At 42.5% G+C, this 21,218-nt stretch overlaps 1 protein-coding gene across 1 annotated transcript; it reads left to right on the forward strand.

Moving 5' to 3' along the window:
* The first annotated feature begins 976 nt into the window (after positions 1 to 976).
* SMTNL2 (smoothelin like 2) lies at positions 977 to 20,312 on the forward strand. Its single transcript, XM_074844793.1, has 8 exons — positions 977 to 1,586; positions 9,425 to 9,512; positions 10,258 to 10,497; positions 12,843 to 12,918; positions 14,306 to 14,476; positions 15,020 to 15,137; positions 16,439 to 16,590; positions 18,814 to 20,312. Exons 1-8 carry the CDS (start codon positions 1,182 to 1,184, stop codon positions 18,938 to 18,940), a joined length of 1,377 nt encoding a protein of 458 aa, XP_074700894.1. The 5' UTR covers positions 977 to 1,181; the 3' UTR covers positions 18,941 to 20,312.
* The last annotated feature ends 906 nt before the right edge of the window (positions 20,313 to 21,218 follow it).

Genomic DNA, 21,218 nt, shown 5'->3' on the forward strand with positions numbered 1-21,218 from the left:
AGGGGAGGGCAAGGAAAACGGATGCATACAGTGGTACTGGGAAAAAGGAAGAGGTAAATTGGTATTTAAAGTTATAAGCAGCTTAGATAAATGGGTACTACATACAAATACACACACATACAGATGTCCGCAGAGGAGTGTTAAGTTTGTGCATACGAAAAATAGCAAATGCAAAAAGCATGAAGTTACGGTGTGCATCTTCGGCCTGCTTACATCCTGGAGGGTTCTCACCTGCAGGGACTATTTCTGTAGTGTTCTGCAAACATCTGGGAGTCTAGACATGCTTGTAAATGTGTGTGTAAGGGAATTAGTGTTGCATGTGCACTTCCTGAGAGGAAGAGGCAATGATTCAGTAATATAGTAAATATTGTATTGTACAAAAAAAGTTGTAGCTACCTGACGTAAAGTGCTGAACACACGTAGGCTAACGGATGGTGTAAATTTGCTTAAAATGTCACCCAGATTTCCTTTTCCTGTGAGGCTTTTAGGGCCGAGGTGCTGCCTTGTGCCGCAGCAGGCAGCGAGGCCCGAGCGCTGGTCGCGCAAGCACCGTCCCCCCGGCTCCGCCGCTGCCCGTCACCGCCCGCGGAGCCGCAGCCCACGGCTGGAAACGCTCGCGCGTGGCGGGCGCGTGCACGGCCGGTGCGCGAGGGGACGCGCGGGCCCCAGCGCGCGCCTGCGCTTCTGTCTCTGTTCCCCCGCCCTTCGCCTCGGCGCCCCCCCCCCCGCGACAGAGTCGCTGCGGTTCCTGCGGCACCGCCGGCCGAGCACTCCGGGAAAGACCAGACGTGCACCGCTCCGCCGTCCCCTGCCCGGCCCCCGGCTCCCCCGCGGCGCCGCCCGCAGACAGCCCCCCCCCGGCCCCCGCAGCAGCTGCGAACGAGGCGGTACCCCCGCCCCTTCCCCTCCCTCTTCCACCGCTGCCTCCTGGAATTACATCCCCCGCGCCTTGAGAGACCGTGAGGCGAGCGGGGCCGCCCTGCTTCCCCCGAACACCCCCCAGGCTCCCCCCCGTCGGGCGCGGCGCGGGCGCCGCGCGGCTCCCACCTCCGCACCGTGAGCGGGGGCCGGGCTTAGGGTCGCCAGGAGGCCGCGGGCGCCCGCCGAGGGGAGAAGCGGCGGCGAGGGGAGACCAGCCGGTCGGGCGCCAGCCGCCAGCGGCCGCCGAGCCCCCCGCCGCCATGGCCGGCGAGGTGGAGGAGGGGAGCGGCCGCGAGGCGCAGAGCGTCTGCCAGGCGCTGGGGCGGTACGAGGAGGCGCTGCGGGGCGCGGTGCGGGAGCTGCAGGCCGACGTGCGGGTGTTCAAGCAGGGCGTGGGGCGGCAGGTGGAGGAGGTGCTGCGCCTCGCCAGCCCGCTGGCGCAGACCGTCACCGAGCTGCAGCAGGAGAACCGGCGGCTGCGGGCGCAGCTGGAGCGCCTGTCGCGGCAGGTGGAGGCCCTGGGCCGGTCGGCGGGGCTGCCGCGGGAGTGGGCGGCCGAGGCGGCGGGGAGCCCCCCGGCCGCGGGGCCCGGCGCTGCGGGGCAGGGCGCGGCCGGCGGCGGGTTCTCCAGCCACGCCAGACTGGCGGTCACCGGCCGGAGCCAGGTAAGCGCTGGCCGGGGGCGGACGGTGCGCGGGGGAGCGCGTGGGGCCGCGGGGCCTCTGGTGCAGGGTAGGATCAGAGGGCGTTTGGGAGGTGCTCTGAGAAACGGCCCTGGCCCTCGATACGGCCGGGAGGTGGTCCTGATGACGGCGCTGCCGGGTCGAGCCGGGACCTTGGTTAGAGGTGTAGCGAGCTTTCGGTTCAGTGTGGTTAAAAGTGAGACGAGAAGCCGAGGCAGTCCCAGCTGTCAATATGCATATGTACGTGAACATCTGTGTATCCTTTCTGGACTCGATTCAGGGGGATCTGTGTGCCGGCAACGTGGGTTTGCCAGTTGGCAAGCTCGGCATATAGCAGACAGTAACATGTTTTCCTAAGATAGTAACTTAGCATCCTACAGTGAGACAGTTTTGCTGCACCACTGCTATCCTGCACCGCTGCAGCTTGTCCCTGAGAAGTTCGCCTTGGACAAGCTGTCGTGGTCTCCATGACCTACACTAGCACAAACACACATATTCCTCCTAGTGCTATAACTCTTTCTGCAGCATAGTGGAGCCTCGTAATTCGGTGCATGGAAACTGCAGTTAGCCGGAAGCTCATCTGTCACTGAGGAGTTTTGTGTAATGCTTTTTCTATGTGTCCAGCCCTGTGGAAGGAGTTGAGAGCTCCTGTACAGTTCTTGACACCAGAAGGTGACAGCCAGACAGTACACTCTGATTCAGTCAACATGAAACTGAGATACTAGAGACATGGTTTTCACAGATGACAGCCTATTTCATGTAATCTTGATTAAGCCATGTCTTAAGGGGTCTTTAAGACTGCTTGAGCATGAAAAGCTGGTCTGTGGTCTATCCAGGCTTTAGGGATGGAAAAATAAAAGCTTGGAAATGAAATTCACTCAAAGTTCAATTGGTGGGAATAAGCAGAGAGCCTGTATTGCATTCCAGCCCTTTTCATTCCTACTGACTCAAGAATGGAGCCATAAGGGCTTCCCACAGCTAGGCAGGTGAAAAGGTAAAACTACTGCTTGATGCATTGTGTCAACATAGTCATGACAACTGCTGCCTTTTCCCCCATGTGACAAAGGTTAGACGCAACTTTCAGATCTGTTCCTTTTTGTTCTGTGGAGCCATCCACACTTGTTTGTATTGCAAGAAAGAGAAGTGAGCTGAGCAACATGGAAGGGGTGAGGGGGTGTGGCCCCTCACATCATCGCACCTGCTCCATCACCACTGCCTATATTGTACTGTGTAGTTCACACTCTGTGGAAAGTTTTGCATCGAGGTTATGGCAATACCCAGCTTTAGGTATCGCTTTGTGTTAAAGCACAGAATGAGCTTTTGTTTGGATTTAAACCTTCCTGCTTTACTTTGAGGGTTCAGGGAAGATCACTTAAGTACTCATAGTTCTTCAGTGCCCTCCCAGCGGTTTTCCCCAGAAGGCTGGACAACTTCCCAAGTGAACATAGATGACCGAGAAGGAATTTCAGTATTGAGAACCATGGGAGATGCAGCTAGAGCTACACACACCAAACACACGCAGTGAAAACATGATTTTGTGGGTAAGGCCCTGATGTGCCTGTGCTCAAATGGCTACAGAGCAAGCCTTCGTGGCTGTGCTGGTGACCCAAATTCTCTGTAATGAATAAAGTGTTCCCTCAGTTGCTTGCAGTTTCTGGTTTTATGACCAAAGCGCTTGAAACAGATACCATAAATGACACTGTGTATGTTTTCTGATAAACAACTTCCTGTGGTAAAACTGGTGAGATACAAGGAGTAAGTAGTACTGACCTGGAAATAGTAGCAAATCAAGATGTGCTCTTTTGCCCCTGAAAAGATTTATTGGTTGAGTTCCTTTTTACTGTGCGGTCAAGGCAGCTTTTATCCCAGCGAAAGGCTGGATTCTGTTGCCTTCAACATTTCTAGCAAAATACTTGGGATAAGAGCTAAGACTATCTTTTGCAGATTGCAGGTTGGATACTGGAGATTCTGAGCATCTTCAATGTCTGAACCATTATTTTCTAATATTGCTAGATAATTTTTTTGAGGTAATTTGATTGAAAAAAGTTAAGCCAGGGAGTTCCAAGGATAGTTCAGAAGTAAGGACACAAATCTCCTTTTAAATCTAATTTTCAGGCAATCTCTGCTATGCTGTCCTTGAATTTTGGTATACAACAGTCTAAATGCTGATTTAGGTGAAATTTTGAACAGCCATTAGCCACTGTGATTTGGAGGTGAGTCCGTCTAGTATTTTGAGGCCAAACTTTAATTTGACTCCCTAACCAGGCCAGAATCCGAGAGCTGTTTTTACAAAGGTGGAAAATAGGGTATGTCTGAAGAATTAGTTTTAAAGGGGAATCCTGGAGCCAGAGCTGCACTACTGAGGAGATTGGTGCTGTTTGTCATCCTCTGCAGTCACTGAGGTCTTCCTCCTACCTGCCTGTGATTGTTAGAAAGGAAGAGTTGTGACCTTTGTTGTTGATCAGATCTTAAATTTTGGCAGGAGCTTTATCACTTATGATCTTTCTGTAGTGTTTGTGGTTGAGCATGATGCCTTTGTGAACAGGAAGGACTAAAAATACTGTAAGGGTGTTCTGTTTTTATACTGTCAGAAGAGTTTCTGTACAATGTGGACAGACCTCTGCAGAGAACCTGCCTGCAGTGATCAAAGCAGCAGAGACACAAATAGCTGGCTATGACCACCAGGGAAAATCTAAATAAATATTGCCCACTGGTATCTCTCTGTGGTGACCTCTTGGCACCCAACAGTTAGTCAGCCTGGGAGTAACTGCATGAGACATAATGACCTGGGGTATACAGGTAGGGAGATGAAGTGATACAGCAGTCACCTGGAATTACATACTACGATTCTAAACCATCTCAAGTCCTGTATTTGATAAAAGGAAGTCTGATAGTTCCATTTCCTTCTTATTATTCCCTTACACTTCCTGCAAATGTCCTTTTGGAATGGTGGCATTCCAAGGTTGCCTTGATCCTTATCTAGATCATTTTTGTTGTTGTTTGTTTTGTCTTAATTCACTGTGACATAACCATGAGCACCTGCTGAAGCTGCCAAGGTAGAATTGTTCCTTGCTGTGCATTTTTATCCAGCCTTGCTTCAAAAAGGTTCTGTGAAAAGTGCTTCTATTGTTTTTCTTCTGAGATTACTCCATGTGCAAAAGCTTTCCTCATGGCGTTCAAGGCTTTTTCTTCAAGCTGCACGGCCAGTTACAGATAGAGAATATTTGTATTATCTGATGGACAGTGGCTTTCTAGTAAAAGAATTAAGGGGTAAATGTGGTGCAGTTCTTGCTGGCATCTAGCAGTCTTTTCTCACATGTCTCATCATTTCCCATTTCTGATGTATCAATGATCTCTTTATAGGCAAGGAACAGATTGTCAAGCCTTGCCTTGCAGAAGTCAGTGGTGGTTTTGGTGTTCACGAAAGTGAAGCATCGATTTCATCCGGCATGTGTAACGAGGGAGGTACCTCTCACAGATAAACAGCATTTCTAGATCCAGTGATTTTTATCATGACCTTTTTGATAATTGGTGCTTTTATGAAAGACTTTGGATGACTGAGATCTCTCATTTGAGAGAGAGGAATCTTGTTTGTCTGTCATTCTTCTACAGTTCCATCTTGTTGCAGGCAAAAGCTTGAAGACGTAACAGATGTGCACTTTAGAGTCTCAGAGAGGAAATAAAAACTGTATTTCCTTTCTTTCTAATCTCATGATCTGGTGCTTACTTTTTCTGAATGTGTGGGATTTTCACTACTGGGTTACGATATTTGTCTGTTTTGTAGCAGCATCCAGTTATGGATCTCCAAGGTCTAACTTCTTTACAGTGAAGGAAGAATTCCAGCAGCCCTACAACTGTGGAAAGTATTATCACCCTACATTACATTGAGACTTCTGAGCTACAGAGAGATTAGTTCTAAGAGCAAGCCTGAGTAAGACATGCAAAATATTAGCATCAACTTTCTTGTCTTCAACTTCTTCACCAGTTATTTGTCATGTTGTTGTTACGTGAGTTATACAAATGAGTACTCTCATTATTAAGCACAGATACAGGTACCTGTCCCTCTGCTATTTATAAACTATGTAGCCAGCATTGACAGAGGAAGTATTACACAAATGGTTTTGTCAGAAGCTTAGCATCTCCAAAAAAAGTGGATTTTAAAGTACTTTAGCCTGACACTGCTAAATGTATGGTAGAATCTGGTCCCAGATCCTCCCTGTGTTTTATCAGCACATGGGCCTTCCCTGTCCTCCTACCTGATACCAGTTTCTTCCCCGGCACTGCTAGCATGGTAATCAGGTTTGCATAAAATAAATCAATGCAGCACCTGTCACTCCATTAGGAAGCCAGTTCATTGTGTAGGATACTACATGATCTTTGCAATGACCACCTCATTTGGCTGTTTTGCTCGTCCCCACCCCCCCAGCTTATAAAGTAGATTTATTTTTACAGTCTCCACAGGCATTTGTCACATTCAGGTCATAATGGCTGACATGAATGGCTAAACAGCTCTAACTGTGTGCCACAGATATGTTTTAGGGAGCTGCATTAGCTGTGCTTTACATTTCAGTTCTGGATATGGGCAGTAATTGTTGACTAGGATCTCATTTACATTAAATACAGCAATAAAAGTTCTGAACCCCTGGTTCTCCATGGTTTGTATAATTAACATGTGGTGTACTTTTGTCAAATTAATCCTGACAGCTGGTGATAACTGCATTTACTCATGCATAGTACCTTCTTGTTGACAGATTGAAAAGTTTCAAAATAATTTTATTTTTACAAATTAAAATATCTGGATACAATGACAGATCCAGTTTAGCAGCAGTAAGTCAGACTGTGCGCATATGGAAGCATGTGAGGATAGCAGATGGTATGGAAATGAAGAATATTTTTGATTATCAGGACACAAATGTTATTTTAAAGAAGTTGTGAAAATGTGTTGTGAAAAAGGTTTGCAGTCTAGCTTTCCAAAAGAACTCATCACTCCTTTCAGACCTAAGCTGAGTAACTATCTGAAGAGTGCAGCTTTGTTGAAAGTCAGCTCTTCTGAAAACCTGTCTGTAATGAAGCCTCTAAATAAGAGAGATACCACAAAAATCGGTGGAGCCTAGAGAGCTGAATTGTAGTGCTTTTACTTGTAAGAAAGTTTTAGAGGCTGGGAAGGAGTGAGAAGTTTTGAACATTCCAACTTCCCCAGTCTTGTTTATTTTCCTTTCTTTTAAAATGAGAAGAAAATTAAAATGAAGCAAAAGTTCTACTTGTTTGGATTGATATACTGAACTTCGTTACGGATTTGATTTGTAGACCTTGCAATGTATCTTAAGGCAGGCTTAATCTAGTTGTGGAATGGACATTCTAAGTCCTAGCTATCTTGAGTGCACCTAAAGTCTTCATTTGACATCAGTGGAAAACCCTTAGTCTTCTTAATGGGGCTATAAGCAATATTGTGCCAATATATGGTGGTGTGCATGGTTGGTTGTTTGAGTGGTTTTTGGTGGTGGTGGTTTTGTTAGGGTTTTTTTTGTTGGCTTGTTTGTTTTTTTTTTTTTAAAAAAAAACAACCTCTCTTATTGCATCTTAGTGGTAAACAGACTAAGGAACGTCTTGACTCATCATGTAACCTCTGTGCTGTTATCTAGTGGAGCACGTAAGTGCGTATATAATCCCAGGAAGATCATTGAGAAACTAGGCAAGAGAATTAAATGAAAGTTCCTGGCTGAGAACCCTTTAAAAGTCTTCTTTTCTGAGAGTACGTTTTCCATGTTTTCAGGAAGTCTCCAGTCCTCTTCTGAACTCTGTATTGTTCTGTTTGAAAATCATATTCAGGTGATCCTAGCTCTTTTCCTCCCTAGCATATAAAAAGTTCACATGAGAATATGACCCCAGGTTAAAAAATAGTGTACAACCCAATATACTAAAATATACCATCCAAGCTGAGCCTTAAAGATAGTTCACAGTATCTCATGTCTTGCCACCATTCCTTTCTGTGTTTTACCATAATATATCTTCGTAAGACACTTGCTTACAAGGTGGTAGGTCCTCATCTTGAAGTCAGGTTAATGGGGTTTTACCACACTTTAATGGTTTCTCCAAATTATGCTGTAGTCTTGAAAAGCCTGGATACCGATTGTGATCTGAGAGTGTAGGGCCAACCTTAAAGTTAGTTCCTTAAAGAAGGATTTTTCTCAACTTTAGTAGTGCACGCACGTAGCTCAAATTCTGCTACATAGACCTGTGTTCCATTGAAATCGGTTGGAGGTTGACACTTAAATATCTAGGGGGATCAGTATCTAAGCCCACAGCTGTATAATCTATGACAAAATTGTGTTTAGGCTGTTTTACTGTAATCTAATACTTATTAACAAATTCTTAGCAAGATCTCAGATCATAGTTACCAGGAGTTGACTGGGATTTTTACTTGAGGTAATGAAAGTTCTAGTATCTCAGATAATGGATATTAAACCAGTCTGTGCACTCTGCAGCATCTAACAAGATCAAACGCTTTTAAAAAAATCTCCTAAGGTGTATTAATGTTGTTGTCTGGTGTTCTTAGTTAAGTTTGGGTGAGCATTAACAGATGCGTGGTAAGCAGCAGACAAGTTCCAAGAAACTATTTTTGTTGATTTACCTTGAATTGATCATATGCTTTCTGTATTTTACATGAGATATTTTTTTCCACCCTATAAATAAATTATTCTAATAATTTATGATGAAGCTGTGGAATAAATAAGTCAATTCAAACCACCAGTTTGCTCCATACTTCCTGTACGAAAAGCAGAGACAAACTAAGTTATTACATGTATACACTCTGCCTCTTTCCTTTTCTGTTTTGTTCTGTTGTTTTTATACTAAGTATAAGTATATACTTAGTATATTTTAAGTATAAAATCTTCTTCAGTATCTCCTCAGTCTTTCTGTCTCTAAAAAATCCAAAAATTGCTTGGATTGAGTTTATAAGAATCTTGGATTATGTTTATAATGGCACATTACAGATTTTTTTTCTTTATTTTTTATTAAAATTTTTGGCCAATCTAGTAGTTGGATATCTGTCTAGAATCAACCAAAACTTTTTCATGGACTTTGTGTTGGCAAATTTCACTCTACTGCTTGTATATGCTGCTTCTTGGAAGCTACATTTTTTTAGTTGAAGTAATAGTGTGTCTGTGAAGCACTTTCTTCTTTCTTTAGTTCCTGCAGCCAAAAATCACATAGTTCCTCGTGATTTTTTGCATGCCCCCCACCACGAAACAACAACAACAAAAAAAAACAACCACCAAAAAAAATTCTTGGCTGATTTGTCTGGAGTTATATTGCAAACACTATGGGAAAAATTGGTGCTTTTCCCAGAAGAAAATATCCTTACAGAAGTTTCAGAGTATAATGCAGGTGTCAAGTTCTAGGATTATACTTATTTTATGTAATGCTTTTACAATACGTTATCAGAATGTCATTTTTTCTGCAGCAAGCAGAAAAAAAATGCAGAGTATTAAGTGTTTTGTGCAACCTCAATCTCTACGCTACTGCGTGGAGTCTTCTGGTTATCACCTTCAGAGTGGGTGGTGATACCTAACACACACGGAAGAGCCCTCCTAGGTGCATGGGGTCTTTGAGGACAAATATGTGAAGACTGGTACAAGTCCTGCATTGCCAGTACTTGGTTTCCAGGTTCAGCTCTTGGGGTTAGATAGTTATTCCCTTCTTGTATTGTGGTCACTAGCACAAGGAAGGACCTGTTCTTGGTAGGTGGTTCTGGATATTCTTCCACCTTTTTCTGCTGTTTGAAATTTAGCTGTCCTGTCTCTTGTCTGTTCTGACAGAGTGTAGACCTGGATGACCACCACAAACCTGAGTTTAGAAGAGTTTTTAGTTCTTCCATCATTGAAAATGGGCATCAGTCTTCATCAGGTAGGAACACGGCGTGAGATGAAGTAGCACTACTTGTAAAATACCTGATCCTGGCAGTCATAGAGCAGCTCTCACATGTTGGAAGCATTAGAATCTGCTATGGTTTCGGCATGGATATTGTACTGTGGCACTGATACCGTTTAACTTTACTTCCTAATTTAATTAGGAGTTCAGCTTTTAAACTTTGTTTATTGTTAAGCATGCACTATGGTGTTTTACAAATTAGAAACTATTATTGTCACGTTATCTTAGGGCACTAGTGATAATAAGGCCTGCTATTCTTGGTTCCATTGTAGCCTTGCATCCCAAAACATTTTGCAAATTAACTGTCTGCTTCCATCATTCAGTGGAGGAAGGACTTACTGTCTCCATTTTAGAAAAAACTGAGGCATGCAGCAGTAAAGAAAAAGAATGCTGACTCCTGACCCATGGCAGGAGATTGGAGGCAGGGGCTGCACAGAGGAAGAGGAGGAGCTTATCAAATGCAGATGCTAGTAGATATAGTGCTCTGAAGAAGTTGTTCTTGCTGAGATTTATGTAGGACAGGTGTGATCACTGCAAGGATCACTTACACTAGGGTTCTTTCTGCAGCGTGCTGTAAATGGCATAATCTCCCACAGGGAGAACTAGGTGGAATAATTCCAGTGATTTGTAAAATAAAGTTGTTGCATGGAAACTGGTTTGTAACTTTGTTAGAAATCTGCAAATAAATTTACTTCCTCCCTCCTTTTCTTTTGTTCACTAGTTCAGGAAAAAGTCTCCCATGAACTCTTCTCTGTTCACATGTCAGACTCTTCCCCTGAAGCCCATGCCCCTGCAGTCACCTTACAGATGCCCCACCTTCCTGTTACTGCAGTAACCAGGATATCAGAGAAGTTTTCAGGAGAGACCACCTGTTCAACAGGAACAACTAACACATCTGCTGGCCTGCTGGGACAGAGCAAGAGCAAAAATGTGATGGCAGTGAAAACTTCCAACCAGTCAGGTAAAAGAGACAAAAATAATTTGTTTGCTGAAGCTGTGTCCCATTTCTTTACTTAAAGAAACTGGTGCTATGGGGATTGTCCTGTGACCTAGTGGTAATGATGAAACCTCAATTCGATGGCTGCATATCCCATGGTGGGACACAGATTTAGAATATTGTGTGTCCGAGGTGGAACTTTAGGCTGTAATGTCACATCTGCTGAGAATTTTTGCTGGCTAATATAGTTGAGTTCATAGTGCAGCAGTTCTAGCACAGTTACTAAATAAGTATCTCTTCAATGTGACCAGCCATTTTAATGAAATTTGCAGGAGTTTTTAATGCTTTAAGACCTGAGGCCCCTTGAGAAGTTAGGCAGATATTTGACTAATGAGTTCAACAGTCGTTTGAAGGGAGGAATGACCCAACAGCAGACTGACACATATACACAAGTCAGAGTGACTGCAGAATCCTATTTATATCTAAATGGAGTTTTAAAAAAAAGGAAATCTCATTTAATTCTTATTAAAGTCATTCATCTTTGAGCTGTATTTCATGTACATTTAGTGATAGTGACACTTACAGATTAGGCTATATATATGGGTCAGAAATTACAGAGATCAGATGGAATTGCCATCAAGAGATAGGGATAATTTGCAGATTATTCTTTAAATTTTTATCTTATTGAAGCTAAGAATGTAGCAAAGCCTTCCTTGGTCTTTTCTGCTGTTTCAGTGAAGGCCTGGAATTCAAGTACAGTGAGAACAGTGGGCTCATCTGCCACTGGAAGTGAGCATTCCTATCAGCGTAGCCTTACACAGCACAAATTGAGACAAAATGCTCCATGTCTGGGGGATTCAGAACTGAGCATGTAGTTCCTATTAGTAGGTACATGGCAATATTAAAACTACTGACAAGACTGCATGAAGATTTAGTTTCCCAGGCATCATGGAAACTTGTTCCGCTCCATCAGATTCTCAATCAGTTCAAAGCAAGGGCTACTTACCCTTATTTGCCCAGCAGTATACATGTGTATAGACAATCTCTGCAGTGGAAACAGTAGGTGCCAGATAATTGTGGCAGAACAGACAGTTTGAGCGGTGAAGGTTTCAGCTGACCGAGTGAGCTGACCAAGTGAAGACTGTGACTGAATGCAAGGCAATGGCAATTGGAAGGTGGTGGGCCCACCCTATGGATGTTGAAGCAAATTCCTTTGAGCAGAATAGCAGTAAATAGTCTCCATGATACATTAATGTGTCAAAGGACAAAATGCCTTAAGGATTTTTGATTTCAGTTGAAATAGATGGGTTGAGCTCTATCCAAAAGTACTTCTGATTGATGTCATCAAGCTGTTACTATCTACACAATGTACTGGCCTTTCACAGTGGTCTCAAGTGTCAGTTTAGCAAAGATGTAGCTCTTCCAGACTTAGGGGTCACACTCCTCAACTTAAAACCTCTGAGATTTGCACAAATATCTGGCAATTGCTTGTGGTCCCAAATTTGTCACATCTGTATGCTGGCATTTACCAGGGTGTTTTACGTGAGAAGTCTATTTGATCTATATCCCTTCTATAAGCAGTGGGGAAAGTTTAGCATTTTCAGAGAGTAATTTGGACAGTGACCAGGTTGGGTTGCTTCTAAAATGCCAGTTATTCTTCTTTGTGTATAGAAGGAGCCTTCAATAAATGAGTTGCTGACTTGTGCAACAGCTTTTGGCTTTAGTGTGTTAAAACTGGGCAAGTTACTCCCATTATTCTGCATTTACAGAGAATAGCTGGGAGTCCAGAGCTGGGCTCTTAAGAGGCAAAGCACAAAAGGTGGGGAGAGGAAGATGCAAAGTTGGTTTTAAGCTGCTTTTGCAACCTTTGGAGTGTGTTCTACTTTACAAACGAAAACGTTTCCTGGTAGAAACTAGGTAACTTAAATTACACTCCCAATCATAGCAGACTTCTCAGAACTCCTTATGTCTGCCAGAATGACTGTTGCAAGCTTAGCTGTAGCACCATTTCTTCCTTTCACTGAAATGTCCATGACAGTGTACCCTCCTCTGAGGCCTGCACAACCACCTGAAATGATCCAACCTTCCCAGTGCAGTTTTATCAAAGACATCCTCTCACAGCCCTTTCTGGTATGTTTACACCATCCTCGCTGCAGTGCAACAATTTTGCTGCGAGATTGGACCCCTGGGGAAAATCCTTCCCCCAGCTTGTTAGCTCATACTGGAAGTTAGAGGTCTACAGCTTTTCACTGTGGTGAGTAAAAATCAGTGCATGGCTATCTATCAGGAAATGGTTTGAAAGTGTATGAGGAAAGGAGATAAAAGAAGTTTCTGCCCTGATGCATTTTGTTTTTCCTGCTTTTATACAGAGAATACCACTTCTGTCACTAAGTCTGTCTCAACTGTGAGCTATGGGACGAGTAGTGGAACCAAAACTAGTGAAAGGTACGCTTTTTTCCTGACATTTTGTTAGGCTGTTGTGGTCAGTACAGTCTCAAGGGACAGGTGTTCTGCTGGCTTGGAGAACAGGTGAGTCCCAGATGCTGTATTTGAAGCCCATTAAAGACTGTGAGCTTTCCTGAGGGCTAAGTGGAACAGAGATGGGAAGGGATAAAAGTCTTTTGTGAGCGTTTTAAAGCTGGCATAATTGCAGATTTCAGCATTGTTCGATGTTAGTAAGTAAAACTCTCAGTGCCAGTGGTGGATTTTTGTTAGGAGGAGCAAGTTGTCAGACCCTTTGAAAACTCTTCTAAAAACACTCAGCTGTGTTGAAATTTGTATTTTGGGCTTATTTTTGGAAGCCAACATATGACTGCCATCAAATATCCTCAGGTTGGCTAGCCTGGAGTTTACTTTGTAGATAAATGCCTTGCTGAGGACTGAGGACTACTTCACATCCTTCATTAACTTGGAGTCACAGTTGCTTAGTATAGGATTACATGGTATCACAATTACTACTGGCATATCCAGGCATCCTCAGCATGCAAAATGTCCATCAAGAAAAATGGGAGGGCAGCCAATTTAAATCTCTTAAATTGGGCTTGCATCTGCCTTAAAAATTATCCCAGATTAGGCATTATATTTCTTCTGAGTTAGTTCCAACATCAGCACGTCAGTATTTGAGTCGTCATACACTGAGCACCCTAGAGAACTTGCTGTCAGATCTGACCTCCATCTGTACCAGAAATTAATGTGTGACATTGATGTCATTGCTCTTTGCCTCAGTTTCCCTATCTCTGTCATGGGGAACATTTCCAAATGTAATGTGTGGCTTCCTTAATGCTGATGAAGTGGTTTATGGCTCAGATAAAAACAAATTAACATACAATCCTGTATTTCTTGATCAAATTACCAGCTTGTGGTCAGTGAAGCAACACTGACATGAGCTCAGGATCCTGTGTACTGTAAGTAAAAATTTCAAAAGTACTTCCTGAATTACTCTTCAAGTTCCATTTTTAAAATGTGACTTACCCTCCAGGAACCCCAAAGTTGGAAATTAAAGGGATTTAGTGCTCCTGTGTGGCCATGACTTCTTTTCTGTTCTTTTTTCTTAAAGGTGTTTAATTGTTGTTCTACTCAGTGCTACAAATCATTTAGGACTTGTCCAGCTGTGTCTCATTCATAGAAGTACCTTAGATTCCTCTATACTTAAGTGCTGTTGTCTGTCAATAAAACTTTGACTTCAATTGCTTTTGACTCATTGAGGTCCTCTTGAAACAGCTGTTTTGTGAGGTTTAGAGTAGTCAACAGTTGGACCTTTATGCTGACTCCTGACGCTGCAGGGAGTTACTTTTTTCTTTAACCACGTACTTTTCATATTCTGTTTCTCTAGTGCCACTGACAGTTACTGTGATGTGACCCCCAGCTCTCACTCCTCACCTACCACTGTACATCACCAAGTTGAAAGGAGGCGAGAACTGGTGAGGTCTCAGACGCTCCCACGGACTACAGGAACACAGGCCAGGAAAGCACTTCTTGAGAAATTTGAACACAGTGGTGGAAAGTATGTCACACTCCTCGTCTCCAGAATGGGTTTGTTAATGGGAAACTAATTTGTCAGTTATTACCAGCACAGGACAGCTGGGTGGGAGGACTCTTCAAGCTAAGGGACAATATGAGGTCATGTACAGCTTTGCTGACTTCACAGACTGAGCCCTCGAAATTCACAGCTGCAGATTCCCTCTGACTTTGGAGTTGTTCAGCTGAAGCAGCAGGTGCCTTTTATCAGGAAAGAGTGCTGTGAAAGCTGCCTTCTCCATCATCATGAGAGACTGGGAATCTAGTGACTTTCTGTTGCCATTCATTAAGGACCAAAAGCATGGACTGTTCTTTATGATGGGGGTATGGTTTAAATAGAAGAGGTCTTGGAATCCTGGCTTTAGTGAAATGAAAATTAAGTTTTTTTTGAACAACCAACAAGTTGAAGTTTCAGCAGTGTGTTGCTCAAATATCACCTGAACAGGGGCTGACCCGGGCAAGGTTGCACAGATGTTGCTGACAAGTTTTTCTACAATGTAATTTAATCTGGTCTCCCTTAATTTTTCAGAGGAAAAGGAGAATCTAGAGTGAAGCTGAAGAGGTCGCAGAGTTTTGCGGTTGCCAGCGCTAGCAGCATTAAACAAATTCTGTTAGACTGGTGTCGCTCAAAAACCATAGGATACAAGGTGAAGACATGCTAGCACTTTCAGCTCTTTTTCAGGACAATTTGCCAAAAAAGCATACTCAAAAACTGAACATAAACATGCCAGACTATGAGTTAACTTCCTCAAGGTCATCAAGTTTTGTGTGGGTAACGCAAACATCATTGTTTGTATGAACAGCACTTCAAGACAGTCAGAAATCGCATGAGTGAGATTCTGTATGTCTGTCAAAGCAGTGCATTAGTGTTTGTCTGAAAGCCTACATTTTTGTGCTTATGGGTATAGACTTCAGTATACACTCACACTTCTTTTCTTAGTTGCAGGTGTGATTTTGGCATTCTCATTATATTTGGCAAGATCTGAGTAACATTTTGCCAGTATGCTATGGCCCTTTTGCTACACAGCAGACCAAAGTATTCTCTACACAAGTGAATTTGTAGTAAATGCTTGAGGTTGAATCACACAGTGTTAGTGAGCTAATTTCTATGAGGTAACATCAGCGTAGCTAAAAGAATTCAGCAGTTGAAATTTTAGTAGTTTTACCTGGCCTTAAACTGCAATTGCCACAGCAATTTCTAGGAGAAAGAAATTTTTTTTCTTATTTTTTTAAAATGTTTTTCAACATTATTGTAAAATGTGCATTATTATTGCTGAACTCTAAATTACAGTATATATAAGCAGAACTAGTGAAAATTGCTTATCAGAAAATATGGGGCTTGAATTTTATATGATGGGAAAGTAGCATGAGACAAGAGCCCAAATATGCTTCTTTTCACTGTGGCAGTTGAAAGTAACAGTAAGCATTTGTTCTCAGAATTGGGTTTTGCAGTAGGTATAATTCTTCCTATATTTCTAGCTATCTGTGTGTAAACAGGTATTGAATTAGGTGTTACTGAAAAGCAAAGCAAGCAAGTATAGTCTTTATCTAGTGTTACTGACCGCCACAAAATGAACTTCAGTTATAAATACTTCATGGGGATAAGCGGTGTCCTTGGTATCCACAGATCCTGAGCTGGTGCATTGGGCCTGTTCCAGAGCCAATTGATGTTGACAGAAATTCTTCCCAGTATTTTCAGTGGGCTTTGGACCTTGACTGTGTGTCTGCTTTGCATCTGGGCATTTCAGGCAAATGGCTTTCATTGCTGAGAGTGCTGTTTTTTCTCAGAATACAAATAATGTAACAGATAAAGAGGGGAAGAAAACCATAGAGCCTGTGCTCTGTTGCTTTGGTTAGTGGGAGAGAAGGACAGAAATATGCAGTGAGCAAAAGCACCTGCTGTTCCCCCATGCTGCATTAACATGCATGTTTTTTTTCATCATGACAGCACATTGATCTCCAGAACTTCTCCTCAAGCTGGAATGATGGGATGGCATTCTGTGCTCTTGTGCATTCTTTCTTTCCTGAAGCTTTTGATTATAATAAGCTTGACCCAGCTAATCGCAAGCGGAACTTTGAGCTGGCCTTCACCATGGCAGAGTGAGTATGACGTTAGATCTCTGAAGTGCTTCCAGTTCAAGTCTAACATGGCTGGGCAGTAGTAAAGAGTTTAATCATTTTTCTTGTAAATCCTGTATCGCTAGCTTACATGTGTCATGCCAAAAAAGATAATAAAGCTCTGCATAGAGAATGCATAGAACAGGAGACTTCGGCAGTCTAAAATCAGAGGTCACAGTCTTTAGGCAATACTCGAATTCTGCTTTCTCACCTCTGTGATTCTCACCAGCCTTAGCACTGACACACTAAACTTGAGAAATCAGCCTCATGAGTTGTGTTTGGACAGAAGGGGAAGAAACCTCTCTGTTCGTTTTTTGTTTTATTATTATTTTGTTCTTGAAGTAATGAATGATTCTTAATGAATTTGCCAATATCAATCTTAAAAAAAAATTTGAGTTCATAGAGCACAAGGCATCCAATGTTTACTGACAGTCCATAGGAACTGGACATACAACTTGTAGTTTCTTACCCAATCCCACCTGCTTGATACCCAATTTGAATTTGAGGCATGTTAATATATCCATCTAGCCTCTCTGGAAAAATCGTGACCCCTGAACAGCAGGGAGCAAGTAGGTTAACTTTTGGAATTGGGTTTTTTGGGAGGGTTCACCTCTGTCTGTACGTTGCTTTGGTTGAACAAGAATGAAGGTTGAGTTCAGTGTAAGTAGAGTTAGATCAAGGCTGAGAGCTTCTCGATACCTCAACCTGGAAACTGCATTTTTGTAAAACAGACAGAGCAAATACCCTTAATCACAGTATCCTGATCCTTTTTGATGCAGGATACCAGGCAATTAAATGATAACTTAAGTCATTATGAGTGTGAACTTGTCATCTAGAGATAGTAACTTTTTTGACCCAGTATCAATATGATTCTTACTTACTGTTACACAACTCAAACAAAGCAGCAAGAACACTCCAGGTGGTATGCAGCTGGGTTTAAAACACTCTTTCCAAACACTAACAGGATGTGGGAATACATGGCTAAAGTTTCCTGCAGTTTCTGATAGAGCTTCAAACACTGATACCACCACACTGAAGCTCTGGGTTTCTTTCACAGCGCCTTTTATTTTATTTATTTATTTTAAATAAATAAAGCAATAAATTACAGAACTGGATTTGCCGTTTGCCATTCCAGAGAAAAGCTCTGAAAATGCTTAGCATAATGTTGGCTCTCCTTATTACAGCCCCTACCAAAGGAATTCATTTGGGAATTACAAGGTCTTTATACACACATGTACATACATATATATAAAAAATTTTGTTGCTTGTCAGTGAGTTGAAGGAGATTCTATGGCGCTTTTAGGTGGTTAATCTCTAAAGTAAAACTACAACTCTCAAAGGAAAGTTGCCGTGTTCTTCTATCTCAGTTTATGTATGACAGTAGGTATAGGGGAGAACAAAAGACAGCATGCACACAACAGTAAGAAACATCAGGTACGAGGTATCTACAGAAATGACTACTTCATAGCGGTGATTGTCTTTAAACTAACTGTTTTCTTCTGGTGCCAGAAAAGGCTCTTCTCTCAGTTACTGTTACTCACCTCAGTACCAGCTCTGCTGATCAGATTGCTTCCTGCCCTTCTGATTGTGATTTTTCGTCTTACGCCTCAGCAGATCTGTTCCTTTCTGCTGGTCCAGGTGTCAGGTTTCTGCTCTCCAACCTGACCATTCGAGGTCATTGTCCAAGTTGCTCACACCTTGAAGATATGGGCATGGTGGAGAACGAACAATCCACAGCCACATGGGCCTTCATCAGCACATCTCATCCCTTCTCATGTTTTCCCATTCTTTTGGAGCTTCCTATATAATAACCAGAAAAACTCTTGATTTGCAAACTCACATGACCCTGCTTACTGAGACCTGGGCAGAGGAATGTGAGATTGGGCTACATGCTACAGATATCAGGGATGTGAACAGCAGTCAGTGGAAAAAAACCAACCATCCAAACAATCCTACAGCGCTTTGGATCAGATCCCAGTATAGACAAAGAGAGGGAAAGAACAGGAATATTACATGGTCACAAAAATAACAATCTCCAACCTGAGCCTGACCATTTCATTGTGAAATGAAATGTTGCTGATAAACCTCAGGATTTCTTAAATGCCTGAGTGATGCTCAAATCAGAGCAGCAAATGAATCTTGGAAGTAGTTACAGGCCTTAGATTTAACTCTTGATGTGCTGTGTCTGTTTTATTACTACTACAGGAAGATGGCTCATTGCGATCGTCTGATAGAAGTGGATGACATGATGATGATGGGTCACAAGCCAGATCCCATGTGTGTCTTCACCTATGTCCAGTCTCTGTACAATCATCTACGACGCTTTGAATAAAACCATCGACACCTCTCCAGCTGGAAGGGTCAAGTACAGCATGCTGATTGCAAGAGTGACATTTTGCAAATGGAACACAGTGTTATTTCTTGCTTTTTACTGTCCCTTTGCTTACATTCAACTGCGTGGCTGGCTGACTGAAGTGTTGCTGAGCAGCGCCCCGAAGTGTTGATCACATCAGCATGTCGGTAATACAGAAATATGTTTGAAAAAGACAAACATAGGGAAAGGCAAATGCTGTCATTCTGGTGCTAGTAGTAGGTTGGATTTTTTAATATTCTCGTGTTTAAAGATCACAGGAAGCTAACTTGCTGCTCCGATCTCTGTTAGGCTGGGGACACAGTTTTATGCAGTGACAGGTAACTCTGCTGTGAAGGTGTTCCCTCTTCAAATGCAGGTAAAACTCTAGAAGATAGCACCTTCAGTTCAATTCTCTGTTGAGCATAGCACAAAATAGCAGATGGACAAGGAAAATTCCGTTTAGCAAATAATAACCTAGAGTAATCCACCACTAAGGCAGTATTGCTTCTCCTCCAGCCCTACACCCTCCAGCATACATGCACGTGCACACACACATCAAACAGGCATTCTGTTCTCTTAAAGCAGAAAGAGAGCATAGCCTCTTACCTGCTGACTGGGACAACAGATAACTACCATGTTACACAACAGCGTTTGTCTGTAATGGTCAAATCTGAAGTGATTTGCTAAAGCCTCTGCTGGCAGTCTTGGATTAATTTCTTGATCACGAAGAACAGCAACAGCTGGAGCTGTTCCTGTGTGAGATTGTGTGTTTGCATGATTTAGGATTACAGGAAGGGGAGGAGCTAGCAAGTTACAAAATCCTCTGAACAGTTGTAATAGAAGCAAAACCGTGTGCTTTGACCTGGACTCTGGGGAACAGCAACTCCCCAGTGGGGACAGGAATGAAGTCTTTACGACTTGCTCAGTCCTCACACTGACTCTGAGGTGGATGGGCAATATGCCAAAGTAGTATGAAAGATGTGGGAGTTCTGAAATGCCTTGGACTAGTTTCCATTTTCAGTTAAATTAGCATTAAAACCACAATATAGTGGGATTATTCCAGATGTACTGGTCAAAAAGGTCCAGTAAATTTATCTTTGGTAAATCAACAGAGCTTTGTTTTCACAGTGAATGTTAAAACCACTGAAAAAGCATACTTTAGAAAAAACCCCCACCTTTTAAAATTATTTCTTAAGAACAGGCTCATAGAAAGTCAAAAGTGAAAGCCACAAGCTCTCTGTGCATGCTAGAGAATGTTTTTTAACCTGCATTTGTGCTTTTTGTAGATATTTATAAAGATGACTTTGGTTCTGTATTGATGACCATTTATAATAAAATATGTCAAACGCTATTCAGATTTATTGCTTTCCTTTAGAGTGAAGTGACAGATAACAAAGTAAAATCAGTGAAAAGAATGCAGAGGTTTTGCTTAGAAGAGTTTTGTTCTAGTCATGATGCTGTGCTCTGAATTTCGGTTTAAAAAAGTACAGTTCGGTGGCATTTGGAATAGGATTTTAGTTCAGCCTCCCTTTCTAGTGAAGATTATTTAAAAAGCCATGACTAAAGCAACCACTTTGTTAGTAGTCTCAGGAAAAAAAAAAAAAAACAAACAGAAAAAAAACCCCCCACAAACACTAAAAACGTATGAAAGGTAAAGTATAAGGTAACTGCTGAAGCTCCAGATCAAGTTCTGTTTGAAGTGTAGCTAGGCTGTTGCTATGACACTATGGAAACAGCTTGAAATACTTTTAAATACACAGTATAAGTATCTGAAGGATACTTGGTCAAACTAGCAGGATCGTTGGTATTGCTAATCTCACAGCTTTAATGCAAGCGGGTAGAGGTTGGGTGTGCTGTTCCTATTTGTCATGTGACTGCCACTGTCTTCAGTTTTTGACTTTGTCTTGAATGACTATAATTCTGAGGAGTAAGTGTGCACTTGTTGCTTCATCAAATGCACTGTAAGGATAAACACACCGCACTTGTGTTTTGGAGAAGTGGTTAGAGTAAGCATGATGAGAAATCTGTCCACTGACACACGCAATATGCGTATTTACATTCTTACTAGCAGAGCCAAGTTCCATCATAGCTACGAGAGGGGCAATACTGGCTTTGTACATCTCATTCCTTCACAGTCCCAAGTCACAGATGATTTTCCTGTGTGACGTAAGTGCTAAAGACACAGGTAAGTGCTTAGCCAATTTACGCCTAGTAGCAAATAATTATATAATGGAAGTTGTAGAGAGTGAAATTATTG

The sequence above is a fragment of the Strix aluco genome, chromosome 19 (assembly GCF_031877795.1).
Source record: "Strix aluco isolate bStrAlu1 chromosome 19, bStrAlu1.hap1, whole genome shotgun sequence".
Lineage (NCBI taxonomy): Eukaryota > Metazoa > Chordata > Aves > Strigiformes > Strigidae > Strix > Strix aluco.